General features: G+C 41.3%; 1 protein-coding gene and 34 non-coding genes across 35 annotated transcripts in view; 1 reads left to right on the forward strand and 34 right to left on the reverse strand.

Moving 5' to 3' along the window:
* The window catches only part of LOC128457410 (cilia- and flagella-associated protein 54), a 121,168-nt gene extending 102,247 nt beyond the window's left edge, over positions 1–18,921 (forward strand). The window contains exons 54-55 of the mRNA XM_053442076.1: positions 18,527–18,673; positions 18,784–18,921. Of these exons, the coding sequence (XP_053298051.1) occupies positions 18,527–18,673; positions 18,784–18,921 (285 nt within the window). The remainder of the gene's footprint in view (positions 1–18,526; positions 18,674–18,783) is intronic.
* On the reverse strand, positions 140–212 carry trnar-acg (transfer RNA arginine (anticodon ACG)). Its single transcript has one exon. It is a non-coding gene; the product is annotated as a tRNA-Arg (tRNA).
* Positions 833–905, reverse strand: trnar-acg (transfer RNA arginine (anticodon ACG)). Its single transcript has one exon. It is a non-coding gene; the product is annotated as a tRNA-Arg (tRNA).
* On the reverse strand, positions 1,831–1,902 carry trnah-gug (transfer RNA histidin (anticodon GUG)). Its single transcript has one exon. It is a non-coding gene; the product is annotated as a tRNA-His (tRNA).
* Positions 2,208–2,280, reverse strand: trnar-acg (transfer RNA arginine (anticodon ACG)). Its single transcript has one exon. It is a non-coding gene; the product is annotated as a tRNA-Arg (tRNA).
* Positions 2,519–2,590, reverse strand: trnah-gug (transfer RNA histidin (anticodon GUG)). Its single transcript has one exon. It is a non-coding gene; the product is annotated as a tRNA-His (tRNA).
* On the reverse strand, positions 2,898–2,970 carry trnar-acg (transfer RNA arginine (anticodon ACG)). The gene has a single exon. It is a non-coding gene; the product is annotated as a tRNA-Arg (tRNA).
* trnah-gug (transfer RNA histidin (anticodon GUG)) lies at positions 3,209–3,280 on the reverse strand. The gene has a single exon. It is a non-coding gene; the product is annotated as a tRNA-His (tRNA).
* Positions 3,595–3,667, reverse strand: trnar-acg (transfer RNA arginine (anticodon ACG)). The gene has a single exon. It is a non-coding gene; the product is annotated as a tRNA-Arg (tRNA).
* On the reverse strand, positions 3,897–3,968 carry trnah-gug (transfer RNA histidin (anticodon GUG)). The gene has a single exon. It is a non-coding gene; the product is annotated as a tRNA-His (tRNA).
* Positions 4,276–4,348, reverse strand: trnar-acg (transfer RNA arginine (anticodon ACG)). Its single transcript has one exon. It is a non-coding gene; the product is annotated as a tRNA-Arg (tRNA).
* trnar-acg (transfer RNA arginine (anticodon ACG)) lies at positions 4,965–5,037 on the reverse strand. The gene has a single exon. It is a non-coding gene; the product is annotated as a tRNA-Arg (tRNA).
* trnah-gug (transfer RNA histidin (anticodon GUG)) lies at positions 5,267–5,338 on the reverse strand. Its single transcript has one exon. It is a non-coding gene; the product is annotated as a tRNA-His (tRNA).
* Positions 5,646–5,718, reverse strand: trnar-acg (transfer RNA arginine (anticodon ACG)). Its single transcript has one exon. It is a non-coding gene; the product is annotated as a tRNA-Arg (tRNA).
* Positions 5,948–6,019, reverse strand: trnah-gug (transfer RNA histidin (anticodon GUG)). Its single transcript has one exon. It is a non-coding gene; the product is annotated as a tRNA-His (tRNA).
* trnar-acg (transfer RNA arginine (anticodon ACG)) lies at positions 6,327–6,399 on the reverse strand. The gene has a single exon. It is a non-coding gene; the product is annotated as a tRNA-Arg (tRNA).
* Positions 7,020–7,092, reverse strand: trnar-acg (transfer RNA arginine (anticodon ACG)). The gene has a single exon. It is a non-coding gene; the product is annotated as a tRNA-Arg (tRNA).
* trnar-acg (transfer RNA arginine (anticodon ACG)) lies at positions 7,702–7,774 on the reverse strand. Its single transcript has one exon. It is a non-coding gene; the product is annotated as a tRNA-Arg (tRNA).
* Positions 8,004–8,075, reverse strand: trnah-gug (transfer RNA histidin (anticodon GUG)). The gene has a single exon. It is a non-coding gene; the product is annotated as a tRNA-His (tRNA).
* Positions 8,381–8,453, reverse strand: trnar-acg (transfer RNA arginine (anticodon ACG)). Its single transcript has one exon. It is a non-coding gene; the product is annotated as a tRNA-Arg (tRNA).
* trnah-gug (transfer RNA histidin (anticodon GUG)) lies at positions 9,373–9,444 on the reverse strand. The gene has a single exon. It is a non-coding gene; the product is annotated as a tRNA-His (tRNA).
* Positions 9,755–9,827, reverse strand: trnar-acg (transfer RNA arginine (anticodon ACG)). Its single transcript has one exon. It is a non-coding gene; the product is annotated as a tRNA-Arg (tRNA).
* On the reverse strand, positions 10,057–10,128 carry trnah-gug (transfer RNA histidin (anticodon GUG)). Its single transcript has one exon. It is a non-coding gene; the product is annotated as a tRNA-His (tRNA).
* trnar-acg (transfer RNA arginine (anticodon ACG)) lies at positions 10,436–10,508 on the reverse strand. The gene has a single exon. It is a non-coding gene; the product is annotated as a tRNA-Arg (tRNA).
* trnah-gug (transfer RNA histidin (anticodon GUG)) lies at positions 10,747–10,818 on the reverse strand. Its single transcript has one exon. It is a non-coding gene; the product is annotated as a tRNA-His (tRNA).
* trnar-acg (transfer RNA arginine (anticodon ACG)) lies at positions 11,122–11,194 on the reverse strand. Its single transcript has one exon. It is a non-coding gene; the product is annotated as a tRNA-Arg (tRNA).
* On the reverse strand, positions 11,803–11,875 carry trnar-acg (transfer RNA arginine (anticodon ACG)). Its single transcript has one exon. It is a non-coding gene; the product is annotated as a tRNA-Arg (tRNA).
* Positions 12,486–12,558, reverse strand: trnar-acg (transfer RNA arginine (anticodon ACG)). Its single transcript has one exon. It is a non-coding gene; the product is annotated as a tRNA-Arg (tRNA).
* Positions 12,788–12,859, reverse strand: trnah-gug (transfer RNA histidin (anticodon GUG)). The gene has a single exon. It is a non-coding gene; the product is annotated as a tRNA-His (tRNA).
* trnar-acg (transfer RNA arginine (anticodon ACG)) lies at positions 13,169–13,241 on the reverse strand. Its single transcript has one exon. It is a non-coding gene; the product is annotated as a tRNA-Arg (tRNA).
* trnar-acg (transfer RNA arginine (anticodon ACG)) lies at positions 13,853–13,925 on the reverse strand. Its single transcript has one exon. It is a non-coding gene; the product is annotated as a tRNA-Arg (tRNA).
* On the reverse strand, positions 14,164–14,235 carry trnah-gug (transfer RNA histidin (anticodon GUG)). Its single transcript has one exon. It is a non-coding gene; the product is annotated as a tRNA-His (tRNA).
* trnar-acg (transfer RNA arginine (anticodon ACG)) lies at positions 15,930–16,002 on the reverse strand. Its single transcript has one exon. It is a non-coding gene; the product is annotated as a tRNA-Arg (tRNA).
* trnah-gug (transfer RNA histidin (anticodon GUG)) lies at positions 16,241–16,312 on the reverse strand. Its single transcript has one exon. It is a non-coding gene; the product is annotated as a tRNA-His (tRNA).
* On the reverse strand, positions 18,007–18,079 carry trnar-acg (transfer RNA arginine (anticodon ACG)). Its single transcript has one exon. It is a non-coding gene; the product is annotated as a tRNA-Arg (tRNA).
* Positions 18,922–19,024: the final 103 nt, after the last annotated feature.

Here is a 19,024-nt window from a genome sequence, read left to right on the forward strand (position 1 = left end):
AAGGGTTCTTTGTCGTTTTTATCTTATGGCAACAGACCTTTAAAGTATCATTTGGAGAGGTGACTCAAATACCCGGTACAATTTCAATGTGACTGAATAGAGACAGAGATTTGGACAAGTGAGAAATTAAATTTTGTTCCGAGCTAGCCAGGAGTCGAACCTAGAATCTTCTGATCCGTAGTCAGACGCGTTATCCATTGCGCCACTAGCCCTTGTTGATACGTCAGGTTTGGGAACACACTACATGACCAAGAGTTGCATGGAAAAGGTTGTCGTCCTGTACTTTTCGAAAAAGGGAGGAGAACGCTGGTCGACTGACCTGTCAAGTTCAATACAGGATTTCATTCAGAAAGCTATGTTGGCTCTGGTGAGTTGAAAGGTTTGGAGATTGAAATAGGGCCTAGAGTACCTTAAGCATTAAAATAAAAAGGGAAGCCCTGTCTGTAGTTTTGCCGTGACCCGGATTCGAACCCGGGTTGCTGCGGCCACAACGCAGAGTACTAACCTCTATACGATCACGGCAGGTTGGCTTGATGAGGAGGAGCTCTTTCTGTAGTCAACTAACTAGTTTGAATTGCACAAATTCTATTATTTAGCCTGTTTGAGATATTATATCTCATCACTCTTTTATTGTTTTAAATGAATCAAAGTGAAAGCCCAATAACAAGATTGAGTGAATGATAGCTGTGACATAAGGGTTCTTTGTCGTTTTTATCTTATGGCAACAGACCTTTAAACTATCATTTGGAGAGGTGACTCAAATACCCGGTACAATTTGAATGTGACTGAATAGAGACAGAGATTTGGACAAGTGAGAAATTAAATTTTGTTCCGAGCTAGCCAGGAGTCGAACCTAGAATCTTCTGATCCGTAGTCAGACGCGTTATCCATTGCGCCACTAGCCCTTGTTGATACGTCAGGTTTGGGAACACAATACATGACCAAGAGTTGCATGTAAAAGGTTGTCGTCCTGTACTTTTCGAAAAAGGGAGGAGAACGCTGGTCGACTGACCTGTCAAGTTCAATACAGGATTTCATTCAGAAAGCTATGTTGGCTCTGGTGAGTTGAAAGGTTTGGAGATTGAAATAGGGCCTAGAGTACCTTAAGCATTAAAATAAAAAGGGAAGCCCTGTCTGTAGTTTTGCCGTGACCCGGATTCGAACCGGGTTGCTGCGGCCACAACGCAGAGTACTAACCTCTATACGATCACGGCAGGTTGGCTTGATGAGGAGGAGCTCTTTCTGTAGTCAACTAACTAGTTTGAATTGCACAAATTCTATTATTTAGCCTGTTTGAGATATTATATCTCATCACTCTTTTATTGTTTTAAATGAATCAAAGTGAAAGCCCAATAACAAGATTGAGTGAATGATAGCTGTGACATAAGGGTTCTTTGTCGTTTTTATCTTATGGCAACAGACCTTTAAACTCTCATTTGGAGAGGTAGGTGACTCAAATACCCGGTACAATTTGAATGTGACTGAATAGAGACAGAGATTTGGACAAGTGAGAAATTAAATTTTGTTCCGAGCTAGCCAGGAGTCGAAACTAGAATCTTCTGATCCGTAGTCAGACGCGTTATCCATTGCACCACTTGCCCTTGTTGACAGGTCAGGTTTGGGAACACACTACATGACCAAGAGTTGCATGGAAAAGGTTGTCGTCCTGTACTTTTCGAAAAAGGGAGGAGAACGCTGGTCGACTGACCTGTCAAGTTCAATACAGGATTTCATTCAGAAAGCTATGTTGGCTCTGGTGAGTTGAAAGGTTTGGAGATTGAAATAGGGCCTAGAGTACCTTAAGCATTAAAATAAAAAGGGAAGCCCTTTTGCCGTGACCCGGATTCGAACCGGGGTTGCTGCGGCCACAACGCAGAGTACTAACCTCTATACGATCACGGCAGGTTGGCTTGATGAGGAGGAGCTCTTTATTTCTGTAGTAAACTAACTAGTTTGAATTGCACAAATTCTATTATTTAGCCTGTTTGAGATATTATATCTCATCACTCTTATTGTTTTAAATGAATCAAAGTGAATAACAAGATTGAGTGAATGATAGCTGTGACATAAGGGTTCTTTGTCGTTTTTATCTTATGGCAACAGACCTTTAAAGTATCATTTGGAGAGGTGACTCAAATACCCGGTACAATTTGAATGTGACTGAATAGAGACAGAGATTTGGACAAGTGAGAAATTAAATTTTGTTCCGAGCTAGCCAGGAGTCGAACCTAGAATCTTCTGATCCGTAGTCAGACGCGTTATCCATTGCGCCACTAGCCCTTGTTGATACGTCAGGTTTGGGAACACAATACATGACCAAGAGTTGCATGTAAAAGGTTGTCGTCCTGTACTTTTCGAAAAAGGGAGGAGAACGCTGGTCGACTGACCTGTCAAGTTCAATACAGGATTTCATTCAGAAAGCTATGTTGGCTCTGGTGAGTTGAAAGGTTTGGAGATTGAAATAGGGCCTAGAGTACCTTAAGCATTAAAATAAAAAGGGAAGCCCTGTCTGTAGTTTTGCCGTGACCCGGATTCGAACCGGGGTTGCTGCGGCCACAACGCAGAGTACTAACCTCTATACGATCACGGCAGGTTGGCTTGATGAGGAGGAGCTCTTTATTTCTGTAGTAAACTAACTAGTTTGAATTGCACAAATTATATTATTTAGCCTGTTTGAGATATTATATCTCATCACTCTTTTATTGTTTTAAATGAATCAAAGTGAATAACAAGATTGAGTGAATGATAGCTGTGACATAAGGGTTCTTTGTCGTTTTTATCTTATGGCAACAGACCTTTAAAGTATCATTTGGAGAGGTGACTCAAATACCCGGTACAATTTGAATGTGACTGAATAGAGACAGAGATTTGGACAAGTGAGAAATTAAATTTTGTTCCGAGCTAGCCAGGAGTCGAACCTAGAATCTTCTGATCCGTAGTCAGACGCGTTATCCATTGCGCCACTAGCCCTTGTTGATACGTCAGGTTTGGGAACACACTACATGACCAAGAGTTGCATGGAAAAGGTTGTCGTCCTGTACTTTTCGAAAAAGGGAGGAGAACGCTGGTCGACTGACCTGTCAAGTTCAATACAGGATTTCATTCAGAAAGCTATGTTGGCTCTGGTGAGTTGAAAGGTTTGGAGATTGAAATAGGGCCTAGAGTACCTTAAGCATTAAAATAAAAAGGGAAGCCCTGTCTGTAGTTTTGCCGTGACCCGGATTCGAACCGGGGTTGCTGCGGCCACAACGCAGAGTACTAACCTCTATACGATCACGGCAGGTTGGCTTGATGAGGAGGAGCTCTTTATTTCTGTAGTAAACTAACTAGTTTGAAATGCACAAATTATATTATTTAGCCTGTTTGAGATATTATATCTCATCACTCTTTTATTGTTTTAAATGAATCAAAGTGAAAGCCCAATAACAAGATTGAGTGAATGATAGCTGTGACATAAGGGTTCTTTGTCGTTTTTATCTTATGGCAACAGACCTTTAAAGTATCATTTGGAGAGGTGACTCAAATACCCGGTACAATTTGAATGTGACTGAATAGAGACAGAGATTTGGACAAGTGAGAAATTAAATTTTGTTCCGAGCTAGCCAGGAGTCGAACCTAGAATCTTCTGATCCGTAGTCAGACGCGTTATCCATTGCGCCACTAGCCCTTGTTGATACGTCAGGTTTGGGAACACACTACATGACCAAGAGTTGCATGGAAAAGGTTGTCGTCCTGTACTTTTCGAAAAAGGGAGGAGAACGCTGGTCGACTGACCTGTCAAGTTCAATACAGGATTTCATTCAGAAAGCTATGTTGGCTCTGGTGAGTTGAAAGGTTTGGAGATTGAAATAGGGCCTAGAGTACCTTAAGCATTAAAATAAAAAGGGAAGCCCTTTTGCCGTGACCCGGATTCGAACCGGGGTTGCTGCGGCCACAACGCAGAGTACTAACCTCTATACGATCACGGCAGGTTGGCTTGATGAGGAGGAGCTCTTTATTTCTGTAGTAAACTAACTAGTTTGAATTGCACAAATTCTATTATTTAGCCTGTTTGAGATATTATATCTCATCACTCTTTTATTGTTTTAAATGAATCAAAGTGAATAACAAGATTGAGTGAATGATAGCTGTGACATAAGGGTTCTTTGTCGTTTTTATCTTATGGCAACAGACCTTTAAAGTATCATTTGGAGAGGTGACTCAAATACCCGGTACAATTTGAATGTGACTGAATAGAGACAGAGATTTGGACAAGTGAGAAATTAAATTTTGTTCCGAGCTAGCCAGGAGTCGAACCTAGAATCTTCTGATCCGTAGTCAGACGCGTTATCCATTGTGCCACTAGCCCTTGTTGATACGTCAGGTTTGGGAACACACTACATGACCAAGAGTTGCATGTAAAAGGTTGTCGTCCTGTACTTTTCGAAAAAGGGAGGAGAACGCTGGTCGACTGACCTGTCAAGTTCAATACAGGATTTCATTCAGAAAGCTATGTTGGCTCTGGTGAGTTGAAAGGTTTGGAGATTGAAATAGGGAACTAGAGTACCTTAAGCATTAAAATAAAAAGGGAAGCCCTTTTGCCGTGACCCGGATTCGAACCGGGGTTTTTGCAGCCACAACGCAGAGTATTAACCTCTATACGATTACGGCAGGTTGGCTTGATGAGGAGGAGCTCTTTATTTCTGTAGTAAACTAACTAGTTTGAATTGCACAAATTCTATTATTTAGCCTGTTTGAGATATTATATCTCATCACTCTTTTATTGTTTTAAATGAATCAAAGTGAAAGCCCAATAACAAGATTGAGTGAATGATAGCTGTGACATAAGGGTTCTTTGCCGTTTTTATCTTATGGCAACAGACCTTTAAAGTATCATTTGGAGAGGTGACTCAAATACCCGGTACAAATTCAATGTGACTGAATAGAGACAGAGATTTGGACAAGTGAGAAATTATATTTTGTTCCGAGCTAGCCAGGAGTCGAACCTAGAATCTTCTGATCCGTAGTCAGACGCGTTATCCATTGCGCCACTAGCCCTTGTTGATACGTCAGGTTTGGGAACACACTACATGACCAAGAGTTGCATGGAAAAGGTTGTCGTCCTGTACTTTTCGAAAAAGGGAGGAGAACGCTGGTCGACTGACCTGTCAAGTTCAATACAGGATTTCATTCAGAAAGCTATGTTGGCTCTGGTGAGTTGAAAGGTTTGGAGATTGAAATAGGGCCTAGAGTACCTTAAGCATTAAAATAAAAAGGGAAGCCCTTTTGCCGTGACCCGGATTCGAACCGGGGTTGCTGCGGCCACAACGCAGAGTACTAACCTCTATACGATCACGGCAGGTTGGCTTGAAGAGGAGGAGCTCTTTATTTCTGTAGTAAACTAACTAGTTTGAATTGCACAAATTATATTATTTAGCCTGTTTGAGATATTATATCTCATCACTCTTTTATTGTTTTAAATGAATCAAAGTGAATAACAAGATTGAGTGAATGATAGCTGTGACATAAGGGTTCTTTGTCGTTTTTATCTTATGGCAACAGACCTTTAAAGTATCATTTGGAGAGGTGACTCAAATACCCGGTACAATTTGAATGTGACTGAATAGAGACAGAGATTTGGGCAAGTGAGAAATTAAATTTTGTTCCGAGCTAGCCAGGAGTCGAACCTAGAATCTTCTGATCCGTAGTCAGACGCGTTATCCATTGCGCCACTAGCCCTTGTTTATACGTCAGGTTTGGGAACACACTACATGACCAAGAGTTGCATGTAAAAGGTTGTCGTCCTGTACTTTTCGAAAAAGGGAGGAGAACGCTGGTCGACTGACCTGTCAAGTTCAATACAGGATTTCATTCAGAAAGCTATGTTGGCTCTGGTGAGTTGAAAGGTTTGGAGATTGAAATAGGGCCTAGAGTACCTTAAGCATTAAAATAAAAAGGGAAGCCCTATTGCCGTGACCCGGATTCGAACCGGGGTTGCTGCGGCCACAACGCAGAGTACTAACCTCTATACGATCACGGCAGGTTGGCTTGATGAGGAGGAGCTCTTTATTTCTGTAGTAAACTAACTAGTTTGAATTGCACAAATTATATTATTTAGCCTGTTTGAGATATTATATCTCATCACTCTTTTATTGTTTTAAATGAATCAAAGTGAATAACAAGATTAAGTGAATGATAGCTGTGACATAAGGGTTCTTTGTCGTTTTTATCTTATGGCAACAGACCTTTAAAGTATCATTTGGAGAGGTGACTCAAATACCCGGTACAATTTGAATGTGACTGAATAGAGACAGAGATTTGGACAAGTGAGAAATTAAATTTTGTTCCGAGCTAGCCAGGAGTCGAACCTAGAATCTTCTGATCCGTAGTCAGACGCGTTATCCATTGCGCCACTAGCCCTTGTTGATACGTCAGGTTTGGGAACACAATACATGACCAAGAGTTGCATGTAAAAGGTTGTCGTCCTGTACTTTTCGAAAAAGGGAGGAGAACGCTGGTCGACTGACCTGTCAAGTTCAATACAGGATTTCATTCAGAAAGCTATGTTGGCTCTGGTGAGTTGGAAGGTTTGGAGATTGAAATAGGGCCTAGAGTACCTTAAGCATTAAAATAAAAAGGGAAGCCCTGTCTGTAGTTTTGCCGTGACCCGGATTCGAACCGGGGTTGCTGCGGCCACAACGCAGAGTACTATCCTCTATACGATCACGGCAGGTTGGCTTGATGAGGAGGAGGTCTTTCTGTAGTAAACTAACTAGTTTGAATTGCACAAATTCTGTTATTTAGCCTGTTTGAGATATTATATCTCATCACTCTTTTATTGTTTTAAATGAATCAAAGTGAAAGCCCAATAACAAGATTGAGTGAATGATAGCTGTGACATAAGGGTTCTTTGTCGTTTTTATCTTATGGCAACAGACCTTTAAAGTATCATTTGGAGAGGTGACTCAAATACCCGGTACAATTTGAATGTGACTGAATAGAGACAGAGATTTGGACAAGTGAGAAATTAAATTTTGTTCCGAGCTAGCCAGGAGTCGAACCTAGAATCTTCTGATCCGTAGTCAGACGCGTTATCCATTGTGCCACTAGCCCTTGTTGATACGTCAGGTTTGGGAACACACTACATGACCAAGAGTTGCATGTAAAAGGTTGTCGTCCTGTACTTTTCGAAAAAGGGAGGAGAACGCTGGTCGACTGACCTGTCAAGTTCAATACAGGATTTCATTCAGAAAGCTATGTTGGCTCTGGTGAGTTGAAAGGTTTGGAGATTGAAATAGGGAACTAGAGTACCTTAAGCATTAAAATAAAAAGGGAAGCCCTTTTGCCGTGACCCGGATTCGAACCGGGGTTTTTGCAGCCACAACGCAGAGTATTAACCTCTATACGATTACGGCAGGTTGGCTTGATGAGGAGGAGCTCTTTATTTCTGTAGTAAACTAACTAGTTTGAATTGCACAAATTCTATTATTTAGCCTGTTTGAGATATTATATCTCATCACTCTTTTATTGTTTTAAATGAATCAAAGTGAATAACAAGATTGAGTGAATGATAGCTGTGACATAAGGGTTCTTTGTCGTTTTTATCTTATGGCAACAGACCTTTAAAGTATCATTTGGAGAGGTGACTCAAATACCCGGTACAAATTCAATGTGACTGAATAGAGACAGAGATTTGGACAAGTGAGAAATTATATTTTGTTCCGAGCTAGCCAGGAGTCGAACCTAGAATCTTCTGATCCGTAGTCAGACGCGTTATCCATTGCGCCACTAGCCCTTGTTGATACGTCAGGTTTGGGAACACACTACATGACCAAGAGTTGCATGGAAAAGGTTGTCGTCCTGTACTTTTCGAAAAAGGGAGGAGAACGCTGGTCGACTGACCTGTCAAGTTCAATACAGGATTTCATTCAGAAAGCTATGTTGGCTCTGGTGAGTTGAAAGGTTTGGAGATTGAAATAGGGCCTAGAGTACCTTAAGCATTAAAATAAAAAGGGAAGCCCTTTTGCCGTGACCCGGATTCGAACCGGGGTTGCTGCGGCCACAACGCAGAGTACTAACCTCTATACGATCACGGCAGGTTGGCTTGATGAGGAGGAGCTCTTTATTTCTGTAGTAAACTAACTAGTTTGAATTGCACAAATTCTATTATTTAGCCTGTTTGAGATATTATATCTCATCACTCTTATTGTTTTAAATGAATCAAAGTGAATAACAAGATTGAGTGAATGATAGCTGTGACATAAGGGTTCTTTGTCGTTTTTATCTTATGGCAACAGACCTTTAAAGTATCATTTGGAGAGGTGACTCAAATACCCGGTACAATTTGAATGTGACTGAATAGAGACAGAGATTTGGACAAGTGAGAAATTAAATTTTGTTCCGAGCTAGCCAGGAGTCGAACCTAGAATCTTCTGATCCGTAGTCAGACGCGTTATCCATTGCGCCACTAGCCCTTGTTGATACGTCAGGTTTGGGAACACACTACATGACCAAGAGTTGCATGGAAAAGGTTGTCGTCCTGTACTTTTCGAAAAAGGGAGGAGAACGCTGGTCGACTGACCTGTCAAGTTCAATACAGGATTTCATTCAGAAAGCTATGTTGGCTCTGGTGAGTTGAAAGGTTTGGAGATTGAAATAGGGCCTAGAGTACCTTAAGCATTAAAATAAAAAGGGAAGCCCTTTTGCCGTGACCCGGATTCGAACCGGGGTTGCTGCGGCCACAACGCAGAGTACCAACCTCTATACGATCACGGCAGGTTGGCTTGATGAGGAGGAGCTCTTTATTTCTGTAGTAAACTAACTAGTTTGAATTGCACAAATTCTATTATTTAGCCTGTTTGAGATATTATATCTCATCACTCTTTTATTGTTTTAAATGAATCAAAGTGAATAACAAGATTGAGTGAATGATAGCTGTGACATAAGGGTTCTTTGTCGTTTTTATCTTATGGCAACAGACCTTTAAAGTATCATTTGGAGAGGTGACTCAAATACCCGGTACAATTTGAATGTGACTGAATAGAGACAGAGATTTGGACAAGTGAGAAATTAAATTTTGTTCCTAGCTAGCCAGGAGTCGAACCTAGAATCTTCTGATCCGTAGTCAGACGCGTTATCCATTGCGCCACTAGCCCTTGTTGATACGTCAGGTTTGGGAACACAATACATGACCAAGAGTTGCATGTAAAAGGTTGTCGTCCTGTACTTTTCGAAAAAGGGAGGAGAACGCTGGTCGACTGACCTGTCAAGTTCAATACAGGATTTCATTCAGAAAGCTATGTTGGCTCTGGTGAGTTGAAAGGTTTGGAGATTGAAATAGGGCCTAGAGTACCTTAAGCATTAAAATAAAAAGGGAAGCCCTGTCTGTAGTTTTGCCGTGACCCGGATTCGAACCGGGGTTGCTGCGGCCACAACGCAGAGTACTAACCTCTATACGATCACGGCAGGTTGGCTTGATGAGGAGGAGGTCTTTCTGTAGTAAACTAACTAGTTTGAATTGCACAAATTCTGTTATTTAGCCTGTTTGAGATATTATATCTCATCACTCTTTTATTGTTTTAAATGAATCAAAGTGAAAGCCCAATAACAAGATTGAGTGAATGATAGCTGTGACATAAGGGTTCTTTGTCGTTTTTATCTTATGGCAACAGACCTTTAAAGTATCATTTGGAGAGGTGACTCAAATACCCGGTACAATTTGAATGTGACTGAATAGAGACAGAGATTTGGACAAGTGAGAAATTAAATTTTGTTCCGAGCTAGCCAGGAGTCGAACCTAGAATCTTCTGATCCGTAGTCAGACGCGTTATCCATTGCGCCACTAGCCCTTGTTGATACGTCAGGTTTGGGAACACACTACATGACCAAGAGTTGCATGTAAAAGGTTGTCGTCCTGTACTTTTCGAAAAAGGGAGGAGAACGCTGGTCGACTGACCTGTCAAGTTCAATACAGGATTTCATTCAGAAAGCTATGTTGGCTCTGGTGAGTTGAAAGGTTTGGAGATTGAAATAGGGCCTAGAGTACCTTAAGCATTAAAATAAAAAGGGAAGCCCTTTTGCCGTGACCCGGATTCGAACCGGGGTTGCTGCGGCCACAACGCAGAGTACTAACCTCTATACGATCACGGCAGGTTGGCTTGATGAGGAGGAGCTCTTTATTTCTGTAGTAAACTAACTAGTTTGAATTGCACAAATTATATTATTTAGCCTGTTTGAGATATTATATCTCATCACTCTTTTATTGTTTTAAATGAATCAAAGTGAATAACAAGATTGAGTGAATGATAGCTGTGACATAAGGGTTCTTTGTCGTTTTTATCTTATGGCAACAGACCTTTAAAGTATCATTTGGAGAGGTGACTCAAATACCCGGTACAATTTGAATGTGACTGAATAGAGACAGAGATTTGGACAAGTGAGAAATTAAATTTTGTTCCGAGCTAGCCAGGAGTCGAACCTAGAATCTTCTGATCCGTAGTCAGACGCGTTATCCATTGCGCCACTAGCCCTTGTTGATACGTCAGGTTTGGGAACACACTACATGACCAAGAGTTGCATGTAAAAGGTTGTCGTCCTGTACTTTTCGAAAAAGGGAGGAGAACGCTGGTCGACTGACCTGTCAAGTTCAATACAGGATTTCATTCAGAAAGCTATGTTGGCTCTGGTGAGTTGAAAGGTTTGGAGATTGAAATAGGGCCTAGAGTACCTTAAGCATTAAAATAAAAAGGGAAGCCCTGTCTGTAGTTTTGCCGTGACCCGGATTCGAACCGGGGTTGCTGCGGCCACAACGCAGAGTACTAACCTCTATACGATCACGGCAGGTTGGCTTGATGAGGAGGAGGTCTTTCTGTAGTAAACTAACTAGTTTGAATTGCACAAATTCTGTTATTTAGCCTGTTTGAGATATTATATCTCATCACTCTTTTATTGTTTTAAATGAATCAAAGTGAATAACAAGATTGAGTGAATGATAGCTGTGACATAAGGGTTCTTTGTCGTTTTTATCTTATGGCAACAGACCTTTAAAGTATCATTTGGAGAGGTGACTCAAATACCCGGTACAATTTGAATGTGACTGAATAGAGACAGAGATTTGGACAAGTGAGAAATTAAATTTTGTTCCGAGCTAGCCAGGAGTCGAACCTAGAATCTTCTGATCCGTAGTCAGACGCGTTATCCATTGCGCCACTAGCCCTTGTTGATACGTCAGGTTTGGGAACACACTACATGACCAAGAGTTGCATGTAAAAGGTTGTCGTCCTGTACTTTTCGAAAAAGGGAGGAGAACGCTGGTCGACTGACCTGTCAAGTTCAATACAGGATTTCATTCAGAAAGCTATGTTGGCTCTGGTGAGTTGAAAGGTTTGGAGATTGAAATAGGGCCTAGAGTACCTTAAGCATTAAAATAAAAAGGGAAGCCCTTTTGCCGTGACCCGGATTTGAACCGGGGTTGCTGCGGCCACAACGCAGAGTACTAACCTCTATACGATCACGGCAGGTTGGCTTGATGAGGAGGAGCTCTTTATTTCTGTAGTAAACTAACTAGTTTGAATTGCACAAATTATATTATTTAGCCTGTTTGAGATATTATATCTCATCACTCTTTTATTGTTTTAAATGAATCAAAGTGAATAACAAGATTGAGTGAATGATAGCTGTGACATAAGGGTTCTTTGTCGTTTTTATCTTATGGCAACAGACCTTTAAACTATCATTTGGAGAGGTGACTCAAATACCCGGTACAATTTGAATGTGACTGAATAGAGACAGAGATTTGGACAAGTGAGAAATTAAATTTTGTTCCGAGCTAGCCAGGAGTCGAACCTAGAATATTCTGATCCGTAGTCAGACGCGTTATCCATTGCGCCACTAGCCCTTGTTGATACGTCAGGTTTGGGAACACACTACATGACCAAGAGTTGCATGGAAAAGGTTGTCGTCCTGTACTTTTCGAAAAAGGGAGGAGAACGCTGGTCGACTGACCTGTCAAGTTCAATACAGGATTTCATTCAGAAAGCTATGTTGGCTCTGGTGAGTTGAAAGGTTTGGAGATTGAAATAGGGCCTAGAGTACCTTAAGCATTAAAATAAAAAGGGAAGCCCTTTTGCCATGACCCGGATTCGAAGCGGGGTTTTTGCAGCCACAACGCAGAGGATTAACCTCTATACGATCACGGCAGGTTGGCTTGATGAGGAGGAGCTCTTTATTTCTGTAGTAAACTAACTAGTTTGAATTGCACAAATTCTATTATTTGGCCTGTTTGAGATATTATATCTCATCACTCTTTTATTGTTTTAAATGAATCAAAGTGAATAACAAGATTGAGTGAATGATAGCTGTGACATAAGGGTTCTTTGTCGTTTTTATCTTATGGCAACAGACCTTTAAAGTATCATTTGGAGAGGTGACTCAAATACCCGGTACAATTTGAATGTGACTGAATAGAGACAGAGATTTGGACAAGTGAGAAATTAAATTTTGTTTTCCGAGCTAGCCAGGAGTCGAACCTAGAATCTTCTGATCCGTAGTCAGACGCGTTATCCATTGCGCCACTAGCCCTTGTTGATACGTCAGGTTTGGGAACACACTACATGACCAAGAGTTGCATGGAAAAGGTTGTCGTCCTGTACTTTTCGAAAAAGGGAGGAGAACGCTGGTCGACTGACCTGTCAAGTTCAATACAGGATTTCATTCAGAAAGCTATGTTGGCTCTGGTGAGTTGAAAGGTTTGGAGATTGAAATAGGGCCTAGAGTACCTTAAGCATTAAAATAAAAAGGGAAGCCCTTTTGCCGTGACCCGGATTCGAACCGGGGTTGCTGCGGCCACAACGCAGAGTACTAACCTCTATACGATCACGGCAGGTTGGCTTGATGAGGAGGAGCTCTTTATTTCTCTAGTAAACTAACTAGTTTGAATTGCACAAATTCTATTATTTAGCCTGTTTGAGATATTATATCTCATCACTCTTTTATTGTTTTAAATGAATCAAAGTGAATAACAAGATTGAGTGAATGATAGCTGTGACATAAGGGTTCTTTGTCGTTTTTATCTTATGGCAACAGACCTTTAAAGTATCATTTGGAGAGGTGACTCAAATACCCGGTACAATTTGAATGTGACTGAATAGAGACAGAGATTTGGACAAGTGAGAAATTAAATTTTGTTTTCCGAGCTAGCCAGGAGTCGAACCTAGAATCTTCTGATCCGTAGTCAGACGCGTTATCCATTGCGCCACTAGCCCTTGTTGATACGTCAGGTTTGGGAACACACTACATGACCAAGAGTTGCATGGAAAAGGTTGTCGTCCTGTACTTTTCGAAAAAGGGAGGAGAACGCTGGTCGACTGACCTGTCAAGTTCAATACAGGATTTCATTCAGAAAGCTATGTTGGCTCTGGTGAGTTGAAAGGTTTGGAGATTGAAATAGGGCCTAGAGTACCTTAAGCATTAAAATAAAAAGGGAAGCCCTTTTGCCGTGACCCGGATTCGAACCGGGGTTGCTGCGGCCACAACGCAGAGTACTAACCTCTATAGGATCACGGCAGGTTGGCTTGATGAGGAGGAGGTCTTTCTGTAGTAAACTAACTAGTTTGAATTGCACAAATTCTGTTATTTAGCCTGTTTGAGATATTATATCTCATCACTCTTTTATTGTTTTAAATGAATCAAAGTGAAAGCCCAATAACAAGATTGAGTGAATGATAGCTGTGACATAAGGGTTCTTTGTCGTTTTTATCTTATGGCAACAGACCTTTAAACTATCATTTGGAGAGGTGACTCAAATACCCGGTACAATTTGAATGTGACTGAAAAGAGACAGAGATTTGGACAAGTGAGAAATTAAATTTTGTTCCGAGCTAGCCAGGAGTCGAACCTAGAATCTTCTGATCCGTAGTCAGACGCGTTATCCATTGCGCCACTAGCCCTTGTTGATACGTCAGGTTTGGGAACACACTACATGACCAAGAGTTGCATGGAAAAGGTTGTCGTCCTGTACTTTTCGAAAAAGGGAGGAGAACGCTGGTCGACTGACCTGTCAAGTTCAATACAGGATTTCATTCAGAAAGCTATGTTGGCTCTGGTGAGTTGAAAGGTTTGGAGATTGAAATAGGGCCTAGAGTACCTTAAGCATTAAAATAAAAAGGGAAGCCCTGTCTGTAGTTTTGCCGTGACCCGGATTCGAACCGGGGTTGCTGCGGCCACAACGCAGAGTACTAACCTCTATACGATCACGGCAGGTTGGCTTGATGAGGAGGAGGTCTTTCTGTAGTCAACTAACTAGTTTGAATTGCTCAAATTCTATTATTTAGCCTGTTTGAGATATTATATCTCATCACTCTTTTATTGTTTTAAATGAATCAAAGTGAATAACAAGATTGAGTGAATGATAGCTGTGACATAAGGGTTCTTTGTCGTTTTTATCTTATGGCAACAGACCTTTAAAGTATCATTTGGAGAGGTGACTCAAATACCCGGTACAATTTGAATGTGACTGAATAGAGACAGAGATTTGGACAAGTGAGAAATTAAATTTTGTTCCGAGCTAGCCAGGAGTCAAACCTAGAATCTTCTGATCCGTAGTCAGACGCGTTATCCATTGTGCCACTAGCCCTTGTTGATACGTCAGGTTTGGGAACACACTACATGACCAAGAGTTGCATGGAAAAGGTTGTCGTCCTGTACTTTTCGAAAAAGGGAGGAGAACGCTGGTCGACTGACCTGTCAAGTTCAATACAGGATTTCATTCAGAAAAGCTATGTTGGCTCTGGTGAGTTGAAAGGTTTGGAGATTGAAATAGGGCCTAGAGTACCTTAAGCATTCAAATAAAAAGGGAAGCCCTGTCTGTAGTTTTGCCGTGATCCGGATTGGAACCGGGGTTGCTGCGGCCACAACGCAGAGTACTAACCTCTATACGATCACGGCAGGTTGGCTTGATGAGGAGGAGCTCTTTATTTCTGTAGTAAACTAACTAGTTTGAATTGCACAAATTCTATTATTTAGCCTGTTTGAGATATTATATCTCATCACTCTTTTATTGTTTTAAATGAATCAAAGTGAAAGCCCAATAACAAGATTGAGTGAATGATAGCTGTGACATAAGGGTTCTTTGTCGTTTTTATCTTATGGCAACAGACCTTTAAAGTATCATTTGGAGAGGTGACTCAAATACCCGGTACAATTTGAATGTGACTGAATAGAGACAGAGATTTGGACAAGTGAGAAATTAAATTTTGTTCCGAGCTAGCCAGGAGTCAAACCTAGAATCTTCTGATCCGTAGTCAGACGCGTTATCCATTGCCCCACTAGCCCTTGTTGATACGTCAGGTTTGGGAACACACTACATGACCCAGAGTTGCATGGAAAAGGTTGTCGTCCTGTACTTTTCGAAAAAGGGAGGAGAACGCTGGTCGACTGACCTGTCAAGTTCAATACAGGATTTCATTCAGAAAGCTATGTTGGCTCTGGTGAGTTGAAAGGTTTGGAGATTGAAATAGGGCCTAGAGTACCTTAAGCATTAAAATAAAAAGGGAAGCCCTGTCTGTAGTTTTGCCGTGACCCGGATTCGAACCGGGGTTGCTGCGGCCACAACGCAGAGTACTAACCTCTATAGGATCACGGCAGGTTGGCTTGATGAGGAGGAGGTCTTTCTGTAGTAAACTAACTAGTTTGAATTGCACAAATTCTGTTATTTAGCCTGTTTGAGATATTATATCTCATCACTCTTTTATTGTTTTAAATGAATCAAAGTGAAAGCCCAATAACAAGATTGAGTGAATGATAGCTGTGACATAAGGGTTCTTTGTCGTTTTTATCTTATGGCAACAGACCTTTAAACTATCATTTGGAGAGGTGACTCAAATACCCGGTACAATTTGAATGTGACTGAAAAGAGACAGAGATTTGGACAAGTGAGAAATTAAATTTTGTTCCGAGCTAGCCAGGAGTCGAACCTAGAATCTTCTGATCCGTAGTCAGACGCGTTATCCATTGCGCCACTAGCCCTTGTTGATACGTCAGGTTTGGGAACACACTACATGACCAAGAGTTGCATGGAAAAGGTTGTCGTCCTGTACTTTTCGAAAAAGGGAGGAGAACGCTGGTCGACTGACCTGTCAAGTTCAATACAGGATTTCATTCAGAAAGCTATGTTGGCTCTGGTGAGTTGAAAGGTTTGGAGATTGAAATAGGGCCTAGAGTACCTTAAGCATTCAAATAAAAAGGGAAGCCCTGTCTGTAGTTTTGCCGTGACCCGGATTCGAACCGGGGTTGCTGCGGCCACAACGCAGAGTACTAACCTCTATACGATCACGGCAGGTTGGCTTGATGAGGAGGAGGTCTTTCTGTAGTCAACTAACTAGTTTGAATTGCTCAAATTCTATTATTTAGCCTGTTTGAGATATTATATCTCATCACTCTTTTATTGTTTTAAATGAATCAAAGTGAATAACAAGATTGAGTGAATGATAGCTGTGACATAAGGGTTCTTTGTCGTTTTTATCTTATGGCAACAGACCTTTAAAGTATCATTTGGAGAGGTGACTCAAATACCCGGTACAATTTGAATGTGACTGAATAGAGACAGAGATTTGGACAAGTGAGAAATTAAATTTTGTTCCGAGCTAGCCAGGAGTCAAACCTAGAATCTTCTGATCCGTAGTCAGACGCGTTATCCATTGTGCCACTAGCCCTTGTTGATACGTCAGGTTTGGGAACACACTACATGACCAAGAGTTGCATGGAAAAGGTTGTCGTCCTGTACTTTTCGAAAAAGGGAGGAGAACGCTGGTCGACTGACCTGTCAAGTTCAATACAGGATTTCATTCAGAAAAGCTATGTTGGCTCTGGTGAGTTGAAAGGTTTGGAGATTGAAATAGGGCCTAGAGTACCTTAAGCATTCAAATAAAAAGGGAAGCCCTGTCTGTAGTTTTGCCGTGATCCGGATTGGAACCGGGGTTGCTGCGGCCACAACGCAGAGTACTAACCTCTATACGATCACGGCAGGTTGGCTTGATGAGGAGGAGCTCTTTATTTCTGTAGTAAACTAACTAGTTTGAATTGCACAAATTCTATTATTTAGCCTGTTTGAGATATTATATCTCATCACTCTTTTATTGTTTTAAATGAATCAAAGTGAAAGCCCAATAACAAGATTGAGTGAATGATAGCTGTGACATAAGGGTTCTTTGTCGTTTTTATCTTATGGCAACAGACCTTTAAAGTATCATTTGGAGAGGTGACTCAAATACCCGGTACAATTTGAATGTGACTGAATAGAGACAGAGATTTGGACAAGTGAGAAATTAAATTTTGTTCCGAGCTAGCCAGGAGTCGAACCTAGAATCTTCTGATCCGTAGTCAGACGCGTTATCCATTGCCCCACTAGCCCTTGTTGATACGTCAGGTTTGGGAACACACTACATGACCCAGAGTTGCATGGAAAAGGTTGTCGTCCTGTACTTTTCGAAAAAGGGAGGAGAACGCTGGTCGACTGACCTGTCAAGTTCAATACAGGATTTCATTCAGAAAGCTATGTTGGCTCTGGTGAGTTGAAAGGTTTGGAGATTGAAATAGGGCCTAGAGTACCTTAAGCATTAAAATAAAAAGGGAAGCCCTGTCTGTAGTTTTGCCGTGACCCGGATTCAAACCGGGGTTGCTGCGGCCACAACGCAGAGTACTAACCTCTATACGATCACGGCAGGTTGGCTTGATGAGGAGGAGGTCTTTCTGTAGTAAACTAACTAGTTTGAATTGCACAAATTCTATTATTTAGCCTGTTTGAGATATTATATCTCATCACTCTTTTATTGTTTTAAATGAATCAAAGTGAAAGCCCAATAACAAGATTGAGTGAATGATAGCTGTGAGATAAGGGTTCTTTGTGGTTTTTATCTCATGGCAACAGACCTTTAAAGTATCATTTGGAGAGGTGACTCAAATAGCCGGTACAATTTGAATGTGACTGAATAGAGACAGAGATTTGGACAAGTGAGAAATTAAATTTTGTTCCGAGCTAGCCAGGAGTCGAACCTAGAATCTTCTGATCCGTAGTCAGACGCGTTATACATTGCGCCACTAGCCCTTGTTGACACGTCAGGTTTGGGAACACACTACATGACCAAGAGTTGCATGGAAAAGGTTGTCGTCCTGTACTTTTCGAAAAAGGGAGGAGAACGCTGGTCGACTGACCTGTCAAGTTCAATACAGGATTTCATTCAGAAAGCTATGTTGGCTCTGGTGAGTTGAAAGGTTTGGAGATTGAAATAGGGCCTAGAGTACCTTAAGCATTCAAATAAAAAGGGAAGCCCTGTCTGTAGTTTTGCCGTGACCCGGATTCGAACCGGGGTTGCTGCGGCCACAACGCAGAGTACCAACATCTACGATTACGGCTGTCTTTGTAGTTCTGCCGTGACTCTGGTTTGCACAAATTCTATTATTATGCCTTTTTCACTTATACTATATAGTTTCAGATAGTGTTATTTTGTTGTTTGACATGCTTTGTCTTCTGTGTTTTCATGCATGCATGTAGGAGGTGGTGAGTCTGCTGTCAGGACGACCAAGCATACCCCCAAGGTCTTGTGTGACTCTTGCTCGGGCTATTTTGCTTTTCTCTGACCTGAAAAGTGCAGAGAGCACCGCACTTCTAAAAGTGGCGCAGAAACTACTGCAAAACCAGGTACACAAAGAAACAGACACATACATATTCTCATATACATATATTCATAGTGCAAAAGGACAGGCAAAGTTAAAAAAAATGATCATGTAATGTTTGATTTTTTCTTTCAGCTGTGTGTTTTTGGTGAGAATGTGGTGTTGGAAGATGGAAATTTGTGTTTCCCTCCTCCTGGACCCTGCAACATCTACCTCCCGTACCGTAGCATCTTGGAACAGATCACTTTGCAAATCACTAAATGTATAACTTGATATTTTTTCATCAGTTTTGGTGGGAACAAGAAAACGCCAGGCGAGAACATCTATGGCTGTCTGTTAACAATTATTTGAGTGTTAGTAGGTCTTATTCTCTCAA

Source organism: Pleuronectes platessa, chromosome 15, assembly GCF_947347685.1.
Source record: "Pleuronectes platessa chromosome 15, fPlePla1.1, whole genome shotgun sequence".
NCBI classification, from domain to species: Eukaryota; Metazoa; Chordata; class Actinopteri; order Pleuronectiformes; family Pleuronectidae; genus Pleuronectes; species Pleuronectes platessa.